General features: G+C 38.8%; 1 protein-coding gene and 1 non-coding gene across 5 annotated transcripts; one reads left to right on the forward strand and one right to left on the reverse strand.

Moving 5' to 3' along the window:
* Positions 1–326: 326 nt before the first annotated feature.
* On the reverse strand, positions 327–22,116 carry CSTF2 (cleavage stimulation factor subunit 2). Of its 4 annotated transcripts, none has more exons than XM_007992253.3 (15): positions 22,000–22,116; positions 20,855–20,933; positions 20,041–20,210; positions 19,030–19,166; positions 18,453–18,572; positions 18,201–18,338; positions 15,681–15,804; positions 14,321–14,383; positions 11,562–11,621; positions 10,773–10,914; positions 9,511–9,686; positions 8,947–9,239; positions 4,952–5,062; positions 4,019–4,144; positions 327–1,651 (listed from the first exon to the last, which is right to left on the reverse strand). In XM_007992253.3, the coding sequence occupies exons 1-14, from the start codon at positions 22,055–22,057 to the stop codon at positions 4,022–4,024; spliced, it is 1,794 nt and encodes a 597-aa protein (XP_007990444.1). In that variant the 5' UTR covers positions 22,058–22,116; the 3' UTR covers positions 327–1,651; positions 4,019–4,021. The 4 variants fall into 4 exon arrangements, with proteins under 4 accessions (XP_007990444.1, XP_072869632.1, XP_072869631.1 ...); XM_073013531.1 differs by having other exon boundaries at positions 21,980–22,057; XM_073013530.1 differs by lacking the exon at positions 22,000–22,116 and adding an exon at positions 21,826–21,927.
* LOC119621009 (small nucleolar RNA SNORA9) lies at positions 19,709–19,841 on the forward strand. Its single transcript, XR_005237547.1, has one exon. It is a non-coding gene; the product is annotated as a small nucleolar RNA SNORA9 (small nucleolar RNA).
* Positions 22,117–22,149: the final 33 nt, after the last annotated feature.

Genomic DNA, 22,149 nt, shown 5'->3' on the forward strand with positions numbered 1-22,149 from the left:
AAATATATTGACACACTCACATCAAGATATGATGGCTGCCAAAATCAATATCCCAAGGCTTGAATATTTATAGAAGTAGACATAAATTCAAGATTTATTATATTCATGGTAATGAAAATAATAAATCCTATGCACAGCCAACATCCAAGTTGAACTGGGGATGAGCAGGATATACAGAAAGCTCCTCATCTGCTTTGAGCAAGTTTTTCTTGCAAAGTTGTAATACGAAATACCTTAATCAGCAAATTTCTTATAAATGTTTATGAGTAGAAAATCCTTCAATTTCATTGTCGCTCAAAAAGTTGATTATCTTTGCATTCTTTTGCTTGACATGTAAGCAATATGCTATTACATTCTCTAAGCCTATGCCAGGCTTTTAATTCACCTGACCATAATCCTAACCCAGAGGATAGGATTCCAAGAATATAAGTTGGCTCAAAAGTAGTTCCAGTAGAACTTTACTGATTATTAAGGCAACTCTTAACCTCTTGAGGTTGGCCTGATGGAGAGAAACCATGTTCCTCCTTAATGCCACTACGAGAGAGATGGGGTGGGGTGGAGGGAGAGAGGAGGAGGTGGTGGCAAGAGAGAGAGAGAGAGAGAGAGAGAGAGAGAGAGAAATACTAGGCAAGAAGACCCATAGGTTAGAGCTAATGGCACTAATTATGTTCATACCTATCCACAAGGAAGCAGGCAGGAGCAGACCTAATGAGCAATCTGACTGTATTCTACATTTGGTCCACTTAAAATCAGAAGAATGTACAAGTTTTAGGGTTTTCTGTGTTTTAAGTTCCCAGAATAAATGTAGTTACAGGGTAGGGCTGCAGGTTAGGGACTGCCTGGAAGATAGGATGAAATGTATTTTGTTCATTTGATTTCTGTTTTTATTTCATCTCGAACATGTGAAAAATCAGTGGCTTTTTAAACTTTCAAAGTTGACTGCCTAGACTGATAAGTTTAAGAACACACAAGTAAATGTCAACAGTCTCTTGTGTTGCTGACAGACTCAAACCAGTGCTAAAACAATTTTTGTCTTAACTCTGAATTATACACATTCAGACCTGCTATTGAAACAAATGCATTTTGATATTTGGATTTTTCTAAACTAAACACATGGCTGTGCTAGGCTCTTTGCTCTGTTAGCCTTCTGACCATTTTATAGCTCTAAGCACGTGCTATTTTCTCCCAGAAGACTCAAAGCCTTATAATAATTCTTACTGGAAGCAAACTAAACAAAAACCAAGTTCCAGAAAACATTGCTTCTGAGAAATGCTCAAATATCATCAAGAAGAATAAATGGTTAACTTAAAATAAAAACAAAACTATGGCAATATGTTAAAGTACAATACTGCAGTAAGGGTAGAAAACACATCTAAGGTTTCACCCTTAGTGTTAAGCTTTTTAAAAGCAAACAGGTCATGTATATCAATTTGCAGTGTACTAAAATTGTGTTCAAAGTTTATTTCAAGTCACAGAAAATATACAAACTAAGACAATAAAATGAAGTGATTTTGTTCTGAGAGAAGGTGATGGGAGTCCTCCACCTGGCACTGATTTGAGTCATTCAAGGGTTAGGATGCAGGTCATCGTTTTTCAATATTTCAACAAAATTATAGAATTTCCAGATTTCTTGCCAGGTATTTTTGAAAACCTGTAAGAAGAAGTTAGGAGAAAGCCATTAGGAGTGAAGACAAAGCTCTCTTCAGGAAAAACTTCAGGAAAAAAATAAAAGGCTAGGGGAGGGAGGACAGGCATACCATCAAATCACCAGGACAGATTTGCAAGGTGTCTGTCTCCAACCTCCTGCCTCCTCAAAGTAATCATCCCTTGCAGTAGGGTTTCTCAACCTCAGCACTATTGACATTTTGGGCTGGAGCACTAGTTGCTATTGGGAAGTGGGTAAGGGGGACCATCCTGTGCATTATGGGATGTTTAGCAGCATCTCTGGCCTCTACCCACTCAATTCCAATAGCATGCCATACTCCCTAAAGTTGTGATGACCAAAAATGTCTCGAGACATTGCCTAATGTCCCCTAGGGGGCAAAATTGCCCCTGTTTGAGAACCATTCATCTCTAATGATAATAGTATAGAAGCCTGTCCGTGATGGCAGAGATGGATCACAACTAGCTAGGTATAGGATGAAGGAAAAGGAAAAGCCAACACTTCAGCCATGGTATGCACAAACACCAGTAGACACACAATAAAATCCTGCCCACAAAAAATTGCATAGAACCACACATACATACACACAAATTATGATAGGTTTATTAAAATGGTGAAAACTGAGTTTGTAGTCAAGTTAACAGTAATGTGCCAATGTCAATTTCTTGGTTTTGTACTACACTGGGTGAAGGGTATATGAGACTCCTTGTACTATTTTTCCAACTTTCCTTGAGTCTATGATTATTTAAAAATGAAAGGTAAAAAAAATAGACAAAAACTTTGCCCTGTGGTTAATATGCAAGGCCTTAAATTAAATATCTTATAAGCAAAAATATAATGAAAGAAATTTCAGAAACATTTCTACCACTACTATCCAGAAACAGTAAGCGGTAATTTTCTCACATTGTAGGGAATGCCTTCTCTGGCATAAGTAAATTAGTAAAAGAGAAATAATTTGTATCTATTCCTCTGAATGTAATAGGTAGTCTATACTTTTACTTAAAAAAAAAAAGAATATGTGGGGTTTGTGGAATAAAACGTTAAGGTACCAAAAGTCTACAGAGCCCTCCATCTATGATAGCTTCTCATTAATTCATTTAAAGTCTAAATACATATATGATGCATAGTTGCAGTTTAAACGTTTAAAGACATCACAAATATGGATTAAAATGATATATTTTGTAAGAGTGATAATTACTAATAGTTAAACGAGTTCACTATTATATAACATAAGGATAGGAATTATAATATGGATGGGGTGAAAGGTAGAAATTTAAATTGTGCTGTCCTACCTGATAGTGGGGCAACGCGAATTTTAAACTGTTTTTAGAAAAAAGAATTGTTTATAAAATACAAAATGCTGGGGAAATTTTTTTTTTAAAAAGGAAACACTGATACATGTATGTGTAATCAAGTTGTCACATAATTATTTATGAAGCAGGTTACCTGGATCCTTTCTTTTTTTTTTTTGAGGCAGGGTCTCACTCTGTGACCCATGCTAGAGTGCAGTGGCATAATCATGGCTCACTGCAGCCCTGACCTCCTGGACTCAAGCGATTCTTCCACATCAGCCTCACAAGTAGCTGGAACTATAGGCGCATCTCACCATGCCTGGCTAATTTTTAAAAAAAATGTTTGTAAAGATGGAGCCTCACTATGTTGCTTAAGCTGGTCTTGAACTCCTGGTCTCAAGTAATCATTCCACCTCAGCCCGCCAAAGCTGAGATTACAGGGCTAAGCCACTGTGCTTGGCCCCTGAACTCTTTCTGCCTAAATGATGAGCAAGAAAAATAAAGGTAGCAGGGTACAGCAACCTCCAAAATATATAGAAACTGATGGTGATGATGGACATTTACTACCTTAAATTATGTGCTATAATAGTTCAACATCAAAATATTCACTGTAAAATAAATACAGGAAACAAAATATTTACACATTTTATTGAAATGCTCTGTATTTTTTCCATTTTGACAGGACAGTTTGGAATAAAATAATACAACTGATTGTAGAAGGATACACACCAAACTATATTTAGAGGTTTTGTCTGGGGAACAAGATAGAGGAAACAGGGCTTTTTACCTTTCACTTTCTACATTTCTATATATGATTACTTTTGTTAAACTGATCATACATTACCTTTGTCATTAGGAAAGATTATAAGCAATTCAACAACTGAACAAATATTGTATAGCCTTACTCTATCCCTACAGGAGCTAACCTACTGAAGGGTAAAGAAGAGTCTAGCTAAGTGGATTGAGGGCCGCTGAGAGAACAATCTTGTTGGTTAAGGTTAAAAGTATATACTGAGAATAGACAAGGAGCTAGTCCTACTCAGATGGGATTAAGTTTGCTCACCTATCAAGGTGCTCCAGTGGATTTCTGTATTTGTTCCTTTAAAATCAGGATACTCTGCCTTTGCTCAGGAGGCAACATGGCAATCTGGTCTGCAGTCAGTTGTAGAACCTGCATAATCAAAGCAGCCTGTGCAGAGGAAAAAAAAGGTAGTCAGTTTTAATGATGGCAGCTAAAAAATACAAAACAAAACAAAAAACCCATCACCAGCTTCTGTCCAAAAAGCTACTGTAGTGGGATATGAAGCAAAATGGAAAAAGGAAGAACATTTCACACAGAAAGAAACCAACAGCTCCCCTCCAAAACAAAAACAAAAACAAAAACAAAAAAACAAAAAAAAACAAAACTGGTGAGAAAAGCTACAATGAAAAGAACAAGTATAAATTAAAATACCTAAGATTAGACGATTCAAAACAGACAACTTCATGAACTCAAAGTTCCTGGAGACTAAGATGATATCTGTGAGCCCTGGAAATCCTTCAGGTTTTAATCCTGTTTTGAAAGTCTCTCTTTTTCACAAATTTTAGCCTTTCCCTCAGACATAAGCTCCCCACAATGGTCAAATATAAAAACAGAAAGATATAATCATGGGGAATCTACTACTGTTTTTAGGGATAAAGTAGAAAGGGAAGGAAAAAGCGTGCGGATTTTCAGGTCACTCTGGCCTGAACAAGAAAAACCTGCAATTGGCAGATGAATCTGAACTATAAAATAAGTTGCCATTTACATCCACTTAAGAACTTCACATCCATTAGCAACTTCAGGACCAGACTCACAAATTTTCAGGTAACAAGATCATAAAAGAGTTCTAAGTTAGAATAAACATCACCTCCAAAGGGACTTTGAAGACCCAGGATCGCCACATGGTAACTGTGAAAAGAGGAATCAAAAAGGCTAGAATTGTGCATAAGGAGGCAGTCAGACAGTGTTGCTTACCTTCTCATGATCCTGTGGAGTGACTTGGTTCTGCCCAGGACTAAAGCCGCCAGGCTGGCTTCCACCCTGTATACTCGCTCCTTGCATGCCTGTTCCCTGCATGACTGGGACCTATGTGCACAAAGAGAAAAAGAGATTTTTGGGATTTTTAATGTATAGCTAACCTGAATTCAGTAATAATGTGAAAAATTACGATCCCTACACAGATATGAGTAAAAACAGCAAACTAATGACTCTGAAGATCATTTTCTACTGTTAGCAATAGCAGAAGGCAGCGTTTAGCCAGAGATCAACTAGTAAGTTCGACATACTTGCTTACAACAGCTCCAGCACCATCAACAAATATCACACAGCACAACTGGATACCACTGAATTAATCAAAACTCAGCCAAATAAGCAAAGGGAAAACTGAGAGCACCCTGGAAACTAGCGCTCACTGGAAACACAAATGAAAGCCAACAGAGTCTAGAGAAAATGTATTCTGGTCCACTGGGGAAGTTAAATTCACAGGGCCACCCCCTCCCCTAGTTCAATCAGACACAGGTAGTTTGTCCCAAAGGGCCCTATCCCACAAGTGAAGCAGAGATGTTCATAATGTCAGAGTTAGAAAGGCAATGGGAAGACCTCCAGGCAAAAGACTGCTATTAGCCCAACATTTGCTGTTTATAGCTTTCCATAGAGAACATATGGCAGATGCTTTCTGCTAAATGTAGACCAAAAAATATGACTGACTTGAGTGAACGAACAAAGTACAGTGATATCATACTTACTGGTATTTAAGATCTTCAATAAGTTCAACCCTTTGCAAGACTAGCAGAACCCAAGGAAAAGACCTCTTGAGTACCAAATGTAACTGTAAGAATGTCCCTATACAAGCATTATGTTCACACTCAGGCATTCACCCAGGGCTTAGGTACTCTTTTAATAAATACATATTGTTAACAAACTTGTTACCTGCTTACCCAGCAGATTAGAAGCAGCAAAACATAAAAGAAATACAGATAAACAACTGTTAGGAGCAGATACCACTTCAGCCATATGAAGAGCCAGGTGACAGCCCGACAGTGAAGGAGACCAGAAACCAAACAGGAGATAACTATGTTTTACATTATGGTATAGACAATAATGAATCTATTTAATGATGACCTTGAGTAGTCAACACTGATTAAACTATTTTTTGTATCCTGTTCAAGAAGGGAAATATCAAATACATCTTATAATTTTTTATTAAAAAGTTAAAAAACTTGGTAGAATAGTTCTATTATCTGGAACATTCACTTACATGCATTAACTCATTTCCCAAAGACAATGGACAGATGAAACATTAGTAGAGATTTGTACAGACTGCTAGCATACTATCACTGTTCTGTTGATCATCAATACTGAATCCAGAGACAAGTTTCCAGAGACCAGTCTGAACATTAATGAGCTATTATGGGTCTGAAACACCTATGAGTATAATCTTTTTTTTTTTATATTTTGTATTTCCATAGATTATTGGGGAAAATGTGGTGTTTGGTTACATGAGTTTATAGCAGCACAATTCGCAACTGAGTATAATCTTTTTGAAGCTTTAATTTGAGGTACTGTAATTGTGATCTAACCACTCCATAATGGCCCTTATAAGTTTCTAAGTGTGCTTGTTCTAGGCAGATAAGTACTAGCAAGAGTGACCATACACATCTTGGTTTCCCTAAGATAGTCCCAGTTTATGTTTTTGCCTCCAAGTAAAGTAACAGCACTTTCTTTCATGTTCTCCTTTAGTTGATAAATTATATAAGCACCCTAGTAATAATAAGCCTTTTGCCCACAAGTTTCTATCTACGTGGACTAGAGTTAATTTTAAAATCTAATTTAAAAGTATGAATTAAGGGTATGTTGTTAAGTTAAAAAAAAAAAAAAAAGGCACAGAACAGTGAAAGGGGAAAAATAAGAATATATATTCATATTTTCCGGAAAGTAACATGAAAAATCTAATAAAAGTCATTATCTACAGGACCTAGGGGGCCACAGGGGAGACAGGCGTAGGAGAGGAAGCAAGGTTCCTTTTAGTTTAAGATGTGGTCTCACTATGTTGTGTAGGCTGGCCTCCAACTCCTGTGCTCTATTGATCCTCCTGCCTCAGCCTCCAGAGTAGCTAGGACTAAAGGATTCTACCCTGGCTCTTTTTTTTTTTTAAAGATGGTAGTCTAATATGCTGCCCAGGCTGGAGTGCAGTGGCTAGTCACAAGTGCGATCAGAATGTACCACAGCCTCAAGTTCCTGGGCTCAAATGGTCTTCCTGCCCCAGCCTCCAGAATGCTGGCACTATAGGTGCGTGCCACCATGCCTGGCTTGAAATTAATATATATATCTTTTATAGATGAACGAATGTATATAAGTTAATATATTAATTAAAATTTTTTTTAAAAGTTTGAAGATAAAATTTGTATCTTCTCTTGCCTCAGATCTAATTGGCTTTATAGAATCTACTAATGAAAATGATATAAACCTAGCATTAGGGTAACAAGTTCAAGCACCAGCAGAGAGAAAGGAGCAAAATATTACCCAGAAATGTTCTTCCAATCCTTCCTTGCAATGTCTTGCACCATAGAACTACCAGTAAAATTACATGAGTGCATTATATAGTTATTTGTTTGTTATCTGTCTTCCCAACTAGGATATAAGCCCATGGGGGAAGGGGCTTTGTTCTGTTCACACTGCAGTATCCCCCATACCTAGATCTGCTTGGTACATAGTAGGTGCTCAATAAATACTTGCTGAATGACAGAACGAATGCATAAAACCCATTTCTGTTACTAGGTTACTGACCATACAGAGTACAATAAAAATCAAGGCCCACGAACACTTCAAACACAATAGAGAACAGTTTTATTCTACACATAGCAAAAAATCCCCTCTATTTGTATTTCATATTAAAGAGGAGGGGGTAGACACATATCCACACATACACACACAAACACAAATGCGCAGATAACAGGACAGAGCAGTAAAGTGGAAAAAGTAGTGGCTTCTGTTCCTTACTCTGCCACTTTCTAGTCATGTGAATTTGGTCAAGTCACCTGAATTCTTGGGCCTTAATTTCCAAACCTATAGACTGAGGGAATTAGATGACTGATGTGTTCCATTCCAGCTCTGCCATTATCTTTCTCTCTCTCATATACACAGACATGGGGAGGAAGACACATAAACAAATAGAAGAGAGAATTACACAGAGGAAGGGGAAAAAAGGAAGGTAGAGCGGTTAGAGGGAAATGAAGGTGCCAACATATACAAACTCAGGGAAGAAACACACATACCACCTCTCCACAACCAAGTGGAGACGAAGAGGGAGGTGATGACAATCACAGACCAGCATGTACACACAGGCAGAGAGACCCAAATAAAAGAGAGGAGACAAGACTTCGGTTCCACACCTTTTAAGGTGATTATTAATAAATTGGCTTTCACATTCCACTGTTCACTTAGGCTATATGATGACAATAAATTAACACAGGTCTCTGTAAACCCAAGATTATCTAAATGGCCACTAACAGCTCTTCATATACTCTAACCCCGTGGTTCCCAGTCAGGGTTCACATTAGAATCATTTGGGGGAGGTTTTTCAAACTATCCATGCTCAGATCCTACTAATAAGAGATTCTGAGTTATACCTGGGATGAGATCTGGGCAAGTATATTTTGGAAAAAACCGTGTACATGATGTTGGTTTGTACCCCAATGAAGACTACTTTCTAACCCCTAAATTTTCAGGGGCTCTGCTCTGAATGAATAGCTACTTACTGTGGGATAAAGTTGTTTTTTTTGAACTACAATCCTGATAGCCAGAGAATCATCACCCTAAGGGATAGAGAAGCTACAGGGAGATCTGAGTCTTCCCTTTCTAACAAGCTAAGAAACAAACCAAGTCAGAAGGCAGTAATAATTAGGCTCAATAATCAATTCCTGAATAGATCAAGATTTCACTTGGATGCCAGAAGTCAGTGTTACACATACCTGTCTGGATCCCTGGGGGACAACTGCCCCCATGTTAATTGGACTGGGACCCTGCATTCCACTAGGTATAGGTCCTCTAGGGCCAGGCACTGGGCCCCTGGTATCCATGCCTCTGGCCTCCATCCCTCGGACTTCCATCGCACGGGCCTCCATCGCTCGGGCCTCCATCGCACGAGCTTCCATTGCACGGGCCTCCATTGCACGGGCCTCCAGTCCTCTGGCATCTAACCCTCTTGCCTCCATGGCTCGGGCCTCCATCCCTCGTGCATCTATTCCTCGGGGATCCCTTCCACCTATAAAGAAAATTGTAAGAAAACCATTATGTAGCCACTTGCATGTACTGCAAGAATGATGAACAATCCAAGAAAGATAGAAATCTCTTATAGTCACATTTGCTCCCTCAGCTATTAACATATGAGACTAATGTCTCCTCCCCAGTTTCTCAGATTTGTGGATAAACCTTAAAGTTGCTTGCAAACCTACTGTTTCCGGCATTCTTTATCCCAGATTAGAGCCAAAGACGGCTGAGTTCATTATCACATTTGCAATGTGGTCTCCCCTTACCTCTGCCATCCAACGGTGGACCCCTCTGATCTAGCATGGGTCCTCTTGGTTCTGCCATTAGAGGTCTGGGTTCGGGTAATGGCCCTCCCCTCAGCTCATGTGGGGGTGGTCCTCGGCTCTCATGGCCAGGTACATGGTGCATGGGTGGACCTTGATGAGGTGGTCCCAAGTAACCTCTGGAGATGGAGAAAAACATTATATTTTAAAATAGAACAAAACAACAAAATACCAACCAGAAGATCAGTAAGTAAACATCCAACAAACAGCTGACGTAAACAGTCTATGAATACTAACAAGAAAATAACACCAAATAGATGGAAGAAAAGCTACAAAGATATACATCCATGTATTCTAGAATTTCGTATTTGGTTCATAATTAGGGAGGAATCAAGAATATTCATTATATGTATGAGTTTGCAGTACAATGTATAAGAACATGAGCTCTAGATTCAGACTGTATGGGTTCAAATCTAGGCTCTATCACTTATTAGCTGTGTGATATTGGACACATTTACTTAACTTTTCCACACATCAGTTTCACGTGTAAAATGGGACTAATAATGGTATCCATCTCACAGGGTCCTGTGGATTTAATAAGATGATCTAAGTAAAGTACTTAGAACAGAGTCAGAGGCATGATCCCCATTAATGTCAATTATTATTATTGCTATTATTATTTTATTTATTTATTTACTTTTGAAATGGAGTTTCACTCTTGTTGCCCAGGCTGGAGTGCAGCGGTATGATCTTGGCTCACTGCAACCTCCACCTCCTGGGTTCAAGTGATTCTCCTGCCTCAGCCTCCTGAGTAGCTGGAATTATAGGCGCCCACCACCATGCCCGGCTAATTTTTCTATTTTTAGGAGAGACGGGATTTTGCCACGTTGGTCAGGCAGGTCTCGAACTCCTGACCTCAAGTGATCCACCCGCCTTGGCCTCCCAAAGTAGTGGGATTACAGGCGTGAGCCACTGCGCCCGGCGTATTATTGCTAGTATTAATATTTCCACTACTATAAATTTCCCTGTTCAAGTATGTATACTAAAATTTCTAATTTCTGAAAATACAGTAGCTCAAAATGACACACTCAACTACATAGTTCTGCCTTAGGAGAAGTGCTTATCCTTGGACAGTGGCCATGAATATTTATCTATATCTTTTGAAGTAGGCCAACAGGTACAACTGGTACAGAAAGATTTTTGTTCTCAGGGAAGAAGGGACAATTCTGATTTCTTCAACTGTTTCCTTCTATGTTAGTGCTTACCTAGGTTCTACCTCTCCAGTTACAGAAAGTAAAGTGCCTCCCCGTGGATCATTTGGAGCATCTCCTAACAAGCCTCGAGGGGTTGGGACGTTGGCAGGCAAGGATCCCCGCTGCATAGCTGCTCTGGGGTCTTGCATCGGCACTGACAGGGAAACAAACGGGGAGTTACTGCTGTGAAAGACACATAAGCAAACAAGAAATGACTCTATATACCACTGACAACATAATTTAGACACCTTAGAGTGGGTGAAACCTCACCACAGCAGAATCCTCTTGCAGCTCAAGAACAGAAGCAGGGTGTAGGCAGAATCTGTGCCATGTCAGAGGTATGGATGGAATTATATAAAGAGCAAACTGGGGAGCAACCTGCCAAGGACTAGCACTGCAACCTGAAGAAACTTATGCTCCTGGTTTTCCTTCTAATCAATCTTAGTTCAAGGACCAGAGTCACAAAAGAGAGGTAGAGTCTTGGCATATGTGAACACTGCCATGGCTCTGCAAGAACCCGCTGTCTCCTTACAGACTGCTATTCCATCCAAGCCTCCTGACACCAGTAGGGAGGGAGTACAGCCTCGGACAGATGCCCATATCATCCATGTTCTCTGCCCTGTGTGAAGAGGTCAATCTTAGGCTTGTGGCCTCAACAGGAAAAAATTAAAAAAACAAAAACCCAAAAACACTACCCTTTTGGGTTCTGAACGCGAGGATGACTGCCAAGCAGCTCTTTTCCTCTCAACGTCCCACCCTGAACACCACAAGCAAAAGGAAACCCACAGATACAATGGGTACCTTGAACTCGCTCAATTGATGCAGGCCCGGCAGGTCCCACGGGCGAGTGCTGTAGGGTTCCTAGGTAAGCAGTAAGTTCAAAAGGAGAAAGAGCAGACACTTAAAATAGCTTGCACACACATGCAGAAACACACACACGGAGATTGAGATTTACATATATATGTTAAAAAGCCAACAGTTCATTGGCTTGCTTCAGGCTACAAATCTCCCTAAACTACACTAGCTCCTTTGGGTCTCTGAAACAGTTCCATTTTGAGCAGATAGCTTTTGAAAGGGAATCCCATGGGGCACTGGTTTGATCTAGGCGGGAATAACCAGACATTTTCGATTTTCACCTCTGCTACTAGTTTTCCCTTAGGTCTCCTTATGAAATCATTAGGAAAAAAACATATAAAAAGGATAGTTTTGGATCTTCTAGTTACGCAAAGAACATAAATGTAGTTTCAGAAGCAAAACATAAAAGAAACTGCACTGAATCTGGAAGGCAAGATTCATTCTGAAGCGGTCATAACTGAAGTATGGCAATTCTATTTATGTCACACATTAAAGCACAAAAATTTCTGCTGTCAAAAACGTATCAGATGGGGAAATGCAGTGAATGAACTTTACGTGATGAAAGAGAATATCACTCCACAAGAAATACTCTGCCACAGCAAGTCTTTGATAATAAACATCATGACAACAGCAAACAAAGACTAATGAGATGACATGGGCACCAACACTAAACAAACATGGCAGGGAAGCAAGAAGTATCTTCTCAAACATCTCCATCTCCTGTCAGCATTATAAATGTACAAAAGCAGCATGGATTTCAAGAAAAGTAACACAAACTAGGCACACACGAAAAGAAGACCCTTGCTTCCTCTGCTGGGTACTGAAGGAAACTATAAAAGAAAGCTGATCTCACTTTGTCTCTTCATGAAGACATCCTGGAAATACCCTCAAAACATGAGTCATTTCCCTTTGTCAATTTCTGACAAAAAGGTGAACATAACTATAACAAGAAGATGTCTTGTGCAAGTATGCATTAAACAGCTAAAACCTGATGGATTCAGTGCTGGCCCCATGACAGGTAGAAGTATGACTGAAACCCTAATACCTTCTCATTACTGCAAAAATACTCTGGGGAACATATATAATCTATTGACAGTGGTGGGGTGGGGATAGGGCGGCGTACAATAGCACAAAAACATGGGATGCTTAGAGAAAATATGAGATATTTGGCCAGGGAGTTTGTCCTGCTGTCAGACATCTAACAAGAAAAAGTTAATTCTGTCACTTCAGCAATCAACCCCAGTGTAAAAACCACAGGCTTGTATATTGTTTATGTATGTACGTGTGTGTATATATACACATATATATGTGTGTATGTGTATATATATATTTCTCTGTTGCCCAGGCTGAAGTGCAGTGGTGCGATTATGGCTCACTGCAGCCTCAATCTGTTGGGCTCAAGTGATCCTTCCACTTCGGCCTCCCAAGTAGCTGAGACCACAAGTGCACACCACCACTGCCCATCTAGTTTTTGTATTTTTTATAGAGACAGGGTTTTGCCATGTTGCCTAGGTTGGTTTCAAACCTCTGAGCTCAAGCGATCCACCCACCTCAGTCTCCCAAAGTGCTGGGATTACAGGCATGAGCCACTGCACCTAGCCATTATTTTGCTTTTTAAATGGGTTCCACTTATAAGCCATATGCTACAGAAGAAAAAAACCTTAAGCTTCTCTATGCTTCTCCAAAACAGTCATTCCCATCATCTTATTCCCAAGGAATAAGAGTAGAAGACACTGAGGAATGTAAGTGGAAGTTAACAGGCAGTGTGGAGTGACAGAAAGAGGACAGATTTTGGAGTCAAAGACTTCTGAATCTTAGCTCTGCCACTTACTAGCTGGAAAAGAGAATAAGAGCACCAAATCCAGTCCAGATTACTCATACATTAATATTTACTTACATTGTCCCCTTGAGTAAGTAACTTATTCTGAGCTTCCAACTCTTTGCCTGTAAAACTGAGGTGCTGCCACCTAACACACAAGATTATTTATGAAAATTAAAGTACCTGGCATATAGTATGCACTCAGTTCCTTCTCTTTTCTTACCATCTCTCCTCCTAACATTGTTTCCAACTGAACCACTGCACTTTCTTGTCCTTCAAACTCCAGTAACATGAAGACATAATGTGGAGATTTTGGAACGGCAGCTACTGTTGTATACGGCAGTACAGCCACGGCACAACAGACGTTCATTAAGTAGGCTCTACAGACCTATGATCCCCTTCCAGTTTTCTCTGGGGTTTAAATCTAGTCTTCTACATACCCAGCCACATATTTACATGCTCATTATTAAAATTCCTTACTCAGTCAACAGATACCCATACAGGGAGAGAGAACATGTCAGTGGAATTATTAGACTAGGAATCAGGAAACAAAGGATCCACTTGCTTCATTATCAATTCTTGTAGAGCTGGGCTCTGAATCACCAGGTGGAAAGTCTAGACCAGCACTGTCCAATAGATCTTTTTACGATGACAGAAATGGTCTATATCTGCAATGTCCTGTGTGGTATCCACTAGCTACCTAGGGTCACTGAGCACTTGGAATGTGGCTATTGTGACTAAGGAACTGAGTTTTAAATTTTACTTAATTTTAATTAACTTAATATTGAAATAGCCATGGGTGGTTAGTGGCTGCCATATTAGATACTGTGGATGTGGAACACTTCCAAGACCAATTCACATTAGTTAGACATAAACATTTATTTACCTTGTCCCCGTTCCATAGACACTGGTCCACTTCCTGGCATTCCAACCTGAGCCTGCATTCCTCCTAGAAGACAAAGGGCAGACAAGAAAAAACACCAATTAGAACAGCAGAAAAGAAAAATTAGAACAGGGGCTGAGTTTACAAATTTCCTCATTCTGCTCCACAAGCAGAAACCTACAAAGGAAGATATTCAACAATGCAATGAGATAGAAGATGGGGTTTGTTAGTATATTTACAATTTGTACTTTATGTTTCAGTGACAGAATAGTGAGTTCAATAAGAAAAATTCATCTCATTGGTTACCAAACTCTTAGCAGGAAGCTCTTCTATAATACAGGAAAACAGTATCACTTACTCATGGATCTCCTCTCATGAAAGATAATCTAAATGTAAGTATAACTCTATTAGGATAAAGCAGATACATAACAATCCTGAAGTAGATACAAAAAATTGCTGAGTTTGCAGAAATTTCTTTAAAAAATCTCTTCTTCCATTCCTCATCAACTTAGCTCTGCAGACTGGATTCTCTACAGAACAGGACAATTTAGAATTAAATGATTCTCCATGACTAGTGTTGTACTCAACGTACCCTAGATTAGATAAATTAGCAAGAAGCAAGTTTGTTACATAAAAAAACTTCAAATATTGGTAATACATCATGTGTTCATACAGATGTTTCATATGGGGAATCATTATTTCACTCAATCTTCTTAGTTACAATTGTTGAACAAGGAACAGTTACAAGTATATGAGCAATACTATTATTAATTGCCTATCTATACACTTTCAATAAACGTATATAACTTTTAAGTTTCTCTTTTTCCATTTTGTTGTTTGGTCTGATTATGTTTGTTAAAATACAATTTTACGTCAGTTTAATATGATATAACAAATGTGACCTTGTGTTTTTTTGTCTGTTTTCTTCATGAGCTTTTGAACCCAATAGTTCATTCATATTTAGCACAGTAACAACTACATTAGTTTTTATTCCTTCCATCTTACTCTACATTTACTACTACTTATTTTACACTGCCTCTTCCTTTTTTTCTTTTCTCTATTTTTGCTGGCTTGATTTCATTTTCACTCATTCCATTTTCCCCCTCGTTATTCCATTTTCCCCCTCGTTAACTTGGAAGTTTTACTATGCTCTTTCACTTTACTGTCCCTTTCCATGTTCTTATAATTAGACATCTAGGATTCAACATAAGAAATCTACTATTTCCTCCACCTAAGTTATATACTTTCTAGCTGTGGATTAATTTTACCTAAGGATCCCATTATCATATTTGGCTGCACTGCAACAGTGCCTATGACAAAACTTTAGCGAGTACTGAAATGGCGAAGACTAAATGAAATTTACCTCCAGGAGCTAAGGAACCAGGGCCAGGTCCTGTGACAGCAGTTGGTATTTGCCCTGGTGCTGGAACTCCACCCTGCATAGAAGCTTGCATCAGAGGAGGTGCGCCATTGACATGCATTCCACCCTGACCAAGAAAAAAAAAACAGAGTATGTACATGCCTCTGTGGAGACTCAATACTGAGTCTATGACCTTAAAAGTCCTCTTCAAATGAACAGCCCCAAATATACTACCAAACACCCTTTTTGTATGGCATGTCTTATGCAGCATTAGATTTGTCACACACTTTAAACTCCACAGAAGCAAGTTGCAATACACATCATGAGCCTGGTTATATGGAACACGGTTAAGATGGAACATATTCTCAATGTAGAGATTGACAAGTCTTATCTGTGTGGCAAGGCAGCACGTAGCACCTGTTGTTAACTTCATGACTGGGGCCTGGCAATAAGAGTTTTAAAAAAAAAAAAAAAAAAAAAAAGCCCTAAACCCAAGAAAGATAAAAGGAGACTGGGCCTCTTTTTAAAAAAACACAACTGCTAGTAGTCCACATTTTTAAAATTAAACGTTCTTTTTTTTTTTTTTTTAAATTTAAATTTAACCAATCTTTTCTCACTCCTGTCCTTAGACATAATTCTGGTTCTGGGGGAATGTGAATTTTTTTTTTTTTTAATGCTACATTAAAACTCTTTGAGAAAAAGAGAATGTCAACTTTTCATCTGTGCATTCCCCAAAAAACTGAGTAGTCCCTTGAAAAAGAAACAGCTCAATAAATAAAGAATAAAAGCCAAGTTATATAAAAAAAAATTACATACACGTTTAAGGAACACAAAACTCTACAACAGAAAAGGAAGAGCTGTATAGGAAGGTAGTTAAGAGAAAACTGGGTATGAGGTCAGATAAAACCAGGTTCAGAACTATATCTGCCACTTATAATTGTGTCCATTTTTGCACTAGCTAACCTCTCTTTTCTATCTCTGAAAACGTATTTATTTATTTAGAGCAGGAGCTGGCAAACGATGACCCATGGGTCAAATCGGGCTCACTGCCTGGTTTTATAAACAAACTCTTATTGGAACACAACCACACACACTTGTTCACATATTGCCTATGGCTGATTTCATACTACCATGGCAGAGCAGCTGTGGCAGATCCTGTGGCTTGCAAAGCCAAAAATATTTACTATCTGATCATTTACAGAAAAATGTTTGCTGGCTCCTGCCCTATACCTCTGCCAATCTGAGAGATGAAAAATGGTAGCTTATTGTAGTTTCTATTTACATTATCTTTTAACATTACATGTATTAATAATTTATTACATTATCTTATTTTGAGGTTGAATACATTTTTATATATTTACTTTATATTTCTACTTTTGTGAAATATTTATGTCCATTTCCCATTTTTCTACTGGGTTATTGGAAATTTTCTTACTAATTTATAGGAGGCCTTTTAAAATGTATTATGAAAAATTACAGATATACAAATCATATAGGAAATAAAATAGCCACACAGCTTGGGAAAAAAACAATAAAATACACCAATGGCCTGTATGGTCTTCCCCAATTGCATCCTGTGCTCTCTTCTCCTTAGATGACCGCTAAGACATCTTCCTAATGTTTTAAAATTTTATAGGAATCATTACATACTCAATATATTATTTTGAAACTCACTCCACATATTTTGGGGATTTATGCAGAAACATATATCCTACATTTCGGGAATGCATCCACATTCACTTAGTTTCATGTCCATATGTTATTGTTTTGGAGTTATTTGTGTTGATATTATGTATCCTAGTTCATCTTAACTGCTGTATGGAATTATGTTTTTCAGAGTCATTCATGTTGATACGCGTAGTTCATTTAACTGTTGTACAGTATTTCACTGGATGAATGTACCACACATTTTCTCCATTCTTCCATTGATGTACATTTAGGACATTTCCAATTTTTCACTCTAAGGCAATAAACATTTCTGTGCATGACTATGGGCTCTTTATTAGCCTGCTGTCCATCACATGTGTGGCAAATACTTTTTCTCAATTTGTCATGTCTTTGATACTTATTTTTTTCTTTATATAGAAATTTTTTAGTTTTCAAATGTATCAATTTTTTATGGCTTTAGGGTTTTGTGTCATGCTTTGAAAGCAAGCTTTACTTTTTTCATTGGTAAGAATGGAGATAATAAGAGTGCCAACCTCATACAATTGCTTTGAGGATTAAATGAGATAATGCATATGGAATAACGAAGTGCCAACCACAGTGCCAGGCATGCACATACACACAAAGTTAGCTTATAAGAAAAGGGCATACAGGAAGGATCTCTTTGTTTTACAAACTTGGAATCGAATCTATATTCATTCAGATGTCATGTGCTCTGCAACCTGGAAATTGCTTTTATGCCTGGAAATTGAAATTATCATCTCTGGTTCCTGACCATTCTTCTTTCAATATATTCTCCTAAAAAGAAAATGACATTCTAAGACAGATACAAAAAAATGTTAAGGGATAAAGCCCTACCAAAGACTGGGCCTGAGGGGCCTGAGGATTCTGCTGGTTCATTGACACATTGGATCCTGACCCAGGCCCAGCACCATGGACTGGCTGAGGGTTGCCTGCAATCAGCGTTGGGATATTTGTCTGGCGATGCAGAATTTTCTAAAAAGTGAAAAGACAAACCTATAAGCTGTCTGTTTAACAAAGCAATCAGGTAGTTCCTATCCCACTCAAGGTTTACCCGACCATTTCCATAAAAGAACCAGAAGCACTCACCAGGGCAATTTCCGGATCCACAATTCTCATCACTACCTGTGCTTGCAGCAAAGCATAAGCCAGTTGAGGGTTCTGAAGCAACATGTTCCGTGCCTCCTGGGGACTATTCTGGACACAGAGCTGAGAAGATAAGCAGATTCAGGTTTAATACTTATGACTTAAAAACTGATAGTGATTTAGAGTCATTCCCGTCTGAGAAATGTAATATTCAAGAGGCTCTTTATCATTAGTTTTTGCATGGCACAAAAAAACCTTGGTCATGGCAGGCAAGAGAAGAAAGAGGCATTTCAAATACTGTGATACTATCATTTAGGAAAAAAGTCAAATTTTAATATCTACATCTGACATCTATGGGCCACAAAAATCCAGCTGGATTGTTTGGATAGCTGTGTTTGTGTACAAAAATAGAAAGCTCTTTGTACAAAATGTAAAATATACTGTGTACATACAGAATATTGAAGGTGCAAGAAATGGTGGTCTACAGACAATTTCTATTTGAGCTCAGGGAACTGATTCAATTAACTCCTTGAAAACCTGATGTGGTTTGCTTTATTCATAACCTAATGCCTCCTCCCACCTTCATTTGTTTCATCAGCTCAAACATCTGCTCTGGTGGAAGGCTGGCAACTGCTTTGCTAATGGACTCAGGGGCATCCTCAGGACTGATGGTCTCTCCATAAGGTGACTCAATGACAGGGGCACCAGTGCCAAGGCCTAATCAAGAAGAAAGTACAAGAAAGTTAGGGAGGCAAAACAAAAAGCTAAATCATTTCAAATATCTATTTTTCAGGGCTGCTGTAAGAACCAGCTGATAATTTTAGATTCTCCAGAGCTGAGAAATAAATGATTTGAAAGCCTCTTGTTTCTGTGGAGGAAAGTGAGAGTGTATTTTCTGTTCTCAGAGGAAAGCTGGGGATAATGATCACATGGAAGGACAATGTTAACCTAAGTTAGAGAACTGGGAACACTGACGTCTTTTGACAAGTCATTTCAGAAACAAAATGTTAAAAGAGAAAAACATGCTAATTTCAAAAACTCCTGAAAATAGTGACAGGAATGACTAATGCCATAGTTAGTACTACTAATGGCTTGATGAATTTGAATTCATCTTTAACTGGAAATAACTCCTTAACAATGGAAAAATTTCGTTTTTTTTTTTTTTTTTTTGGGAGACAGTCTCACTCTGTTGCCCAGGCTGGAGCAACTGAAGCATTTCTAATGTCAACTTTACCTGTTTCTTAAAGATACACACTTACTAGCAAGCCTCCAGCATGCTTAGGTCTGCAGTGATCCTATGCATTCCTACAGTGCTTGCCAGAACAGTTTTGAAATGGTTTGAGGCCTTGCCCTGCTCCATCCAGAGCAAGGGTATAGAAATTTCAGACAATTACTTGAAAAAAAATTTATAAAAAATTTTTTAAAAGATATATATAATACTTGCCTAACTCAGGCACATCAGATCAGTCAAGTAATAAACAAGCTGTGTGGCTAACCATTTCAGCATATTCTAAAACATAGCAGAAATGGAAAATCTTCATTGTTACATCTTTACTAACTCATACTGCATCCAAGTTGGATTTGTACTCACTCTTCAGCTCTTCTTTGTTCTTTTCACTGGCAGCATTGTCCACTCGAAGTGCTCTCCCACTGAATTCACGTCCATTCAGGTTCCGCATGGCACTAAGTGCTGTCTCTTGGTCTTGGTATTCACAGAAGCCATAACCCTTTGGCTTTCCTGTCTCTCTATCATATACCAATCTGGAGAGCAGAACCAAGTGTCAGGAACAAATGTTACACACATACAGGGTTCCTGCTAACATTGCCATGCTTTAATTGGGCCCACTGTAACATAAATAACTTTACAGCTCTGACAGCCTCACAGAAATATTTTTTAAAACTTTTTCTTTTTTTTTTTTCCTGAGATGGAGTCTCGCTCTGTTGCCCAGGCTGGAGTGCAGAGGCACGATCTTGGCTCACTGCTATCTCCGCCTCTCGGGTTGAAGCAATTCTTCTGTCTCAGCCTCCTGAGTAGCTAGGACACAGGCATGCAACACCACAGCAGCTAATTTTTGTATTTTTAGTAGAGACGGGGTTTCACCATATTGGTCAGGCTGGTCTCGAACTCCTGACCCCAGGTGATCCGCCTGCCTCGGCCTCCCAAAGTGCTGGGATTACAGGCAAGAGCCACTATGCCCTGCCTAAAAAACATTTTTAATGAAAAAAACATATTTTAGGTAAGAATAAATGTCAATTGTATAGTATATCAATTATATCTAAATACAGCTGTTACAAGAATAAAGTGTATGTGAAAAGTCACCAGTAAAGAAAACCTGCCATTACTAAGAGCCAAATCTGTGGTAATTTTTAAGAAGCTCCCACCATGAAGTAAAAGGGGATCTCACCTGAAACTAACAACAGGTCCAACCTCAGAAAAGATGTCCTTCAACTGCTCTTCAGTAGCTTCATAAGGAATGTTCCCCACTAAGGAAGAAAATAGGTAACATTAAAATTCCGAGTTTATAACATAGATCTTTAGTGAGAAAGTAAATGACAGTGTATCTACTTATATCATCAAATATAAGGCTCAAAATAGTGTTCTCCAATCCCAATTCCACTGTATTTCTCTAGACCTCTTAACAAAGGAAATGTACCACTGAAACTAAATACAAAATGTGTAGGTACTCTTAAATGTTAATTCTCAGACTGATCTGACAAGTGTTAGATTTTCCTTAACTTTGGTGAAAATAAATACTTCGGCACTGGTATTTACCTAAAGATCTGCAAGTCTCATCAGTGACTACAAAAAATATCAATGTTATGTAATATAATTTTTAAAACAGGTTCATATGTATTTCCACACATACAACATTTAAGGGAGAATGACCATGAATGTAGTGAAGGATGTTTAAAAATTATTCTGAACTACTTTGTCATGTCCCTTTCAAATGGCACTCTAAAATAATCACACGTATTTTTAAAAACAACTTATTTCAGCCAAAAAGATAATTCAGAATCGTTTCGATCCTTTTTAAAATTCCTCTGAGGAGGTCTTAACAGTTCATTCATTCATTCACTTACAAGCCATCTCAGGACACCAGGTGGCCTCTACTACTATTGATGAACTAAAATGTTACGGATAAAAAGCAAAGGATGAAAGTCCTTACGAGAGAACAGGAAGTGGACACTAGGATCTATACCCTCAGCATATAGTCTGTATTCTGGGGCAGAGGATGAGAAGTAGTACGGGACAGTGAGGAGCTGTTGCCACGCGCCCTCTCCTCTAGAGAATAATTAAAGCTCTTGAAAGGAGAAACGCACAGAAGCTGAACGCTAGTCTAACTTCCCCAGTGATATTGCGGAAAGCCTACGAGACCTCGGCAGAATGGGAACATCTCTTTGCTCACGAGTCCACCAGGTTGGACGCCCTACAGGATTGGCAGGGAGAACTGCATGTCCGAACCGTCAGCGGCTCCGGTAGCGATTCATGAGATAGGAGGTGCAGAGGGGAGTCCCTCCCTGAAGCTTGCCTCCAACGAATTCCTCTCACCGAACACAGAACGTAGAGAACGATCCACCGCTGGGTCTCTCACAGTCAAACCCGCCATAGCTCTATTGAGTCGGCTTCCGGTGCGCCAAAGCACACTTCCGTACGGAGCACAAGCCCAGCGCTGAGCACGCTTCCGTACGGCGCATGAGC

This window comes from Chlorocebus sabaeus, chromosome X (assembly GCF_047675955.1).
Source record: "Chlorocebus sabaeus isolate Y175 chromosome X, mChlSab1.0.hap1, whole genome shotgun sequence".
In the NCBI taxonomy this organism is placed as follows: Eukaryota; Metazoa; Chordata; class Mammalia; order Primates; family Cercopithecidae; genus Chlorocebus; species Chlorocebus sabaeus.

Bases quoted from the DNA above. Each gene is read 5' to 3' on its own strand.
- CSTF2 (XM_007992253.3), bottom strand. From the start codon at position 22,057: ATGGCGGGTTTGACTGTGAGAGACCCAGCGGTGGATCGTTCTCTACGT. The intron at 18,339-18,452 runs GTGAGTGCTTCT...TTCACTTTTTAG, and splicing joins TGGATCCGGAAATTGCCCTG to AAAATTCTGCATCGCCAGAC. The intron at 9,687-10,772 runs GTAAGCACTAAC...CTCCATCTCCAG, and splicing joins ACTGGAGAGGTAGAACCTAG to AGGTTACTTGGGACCACCTC.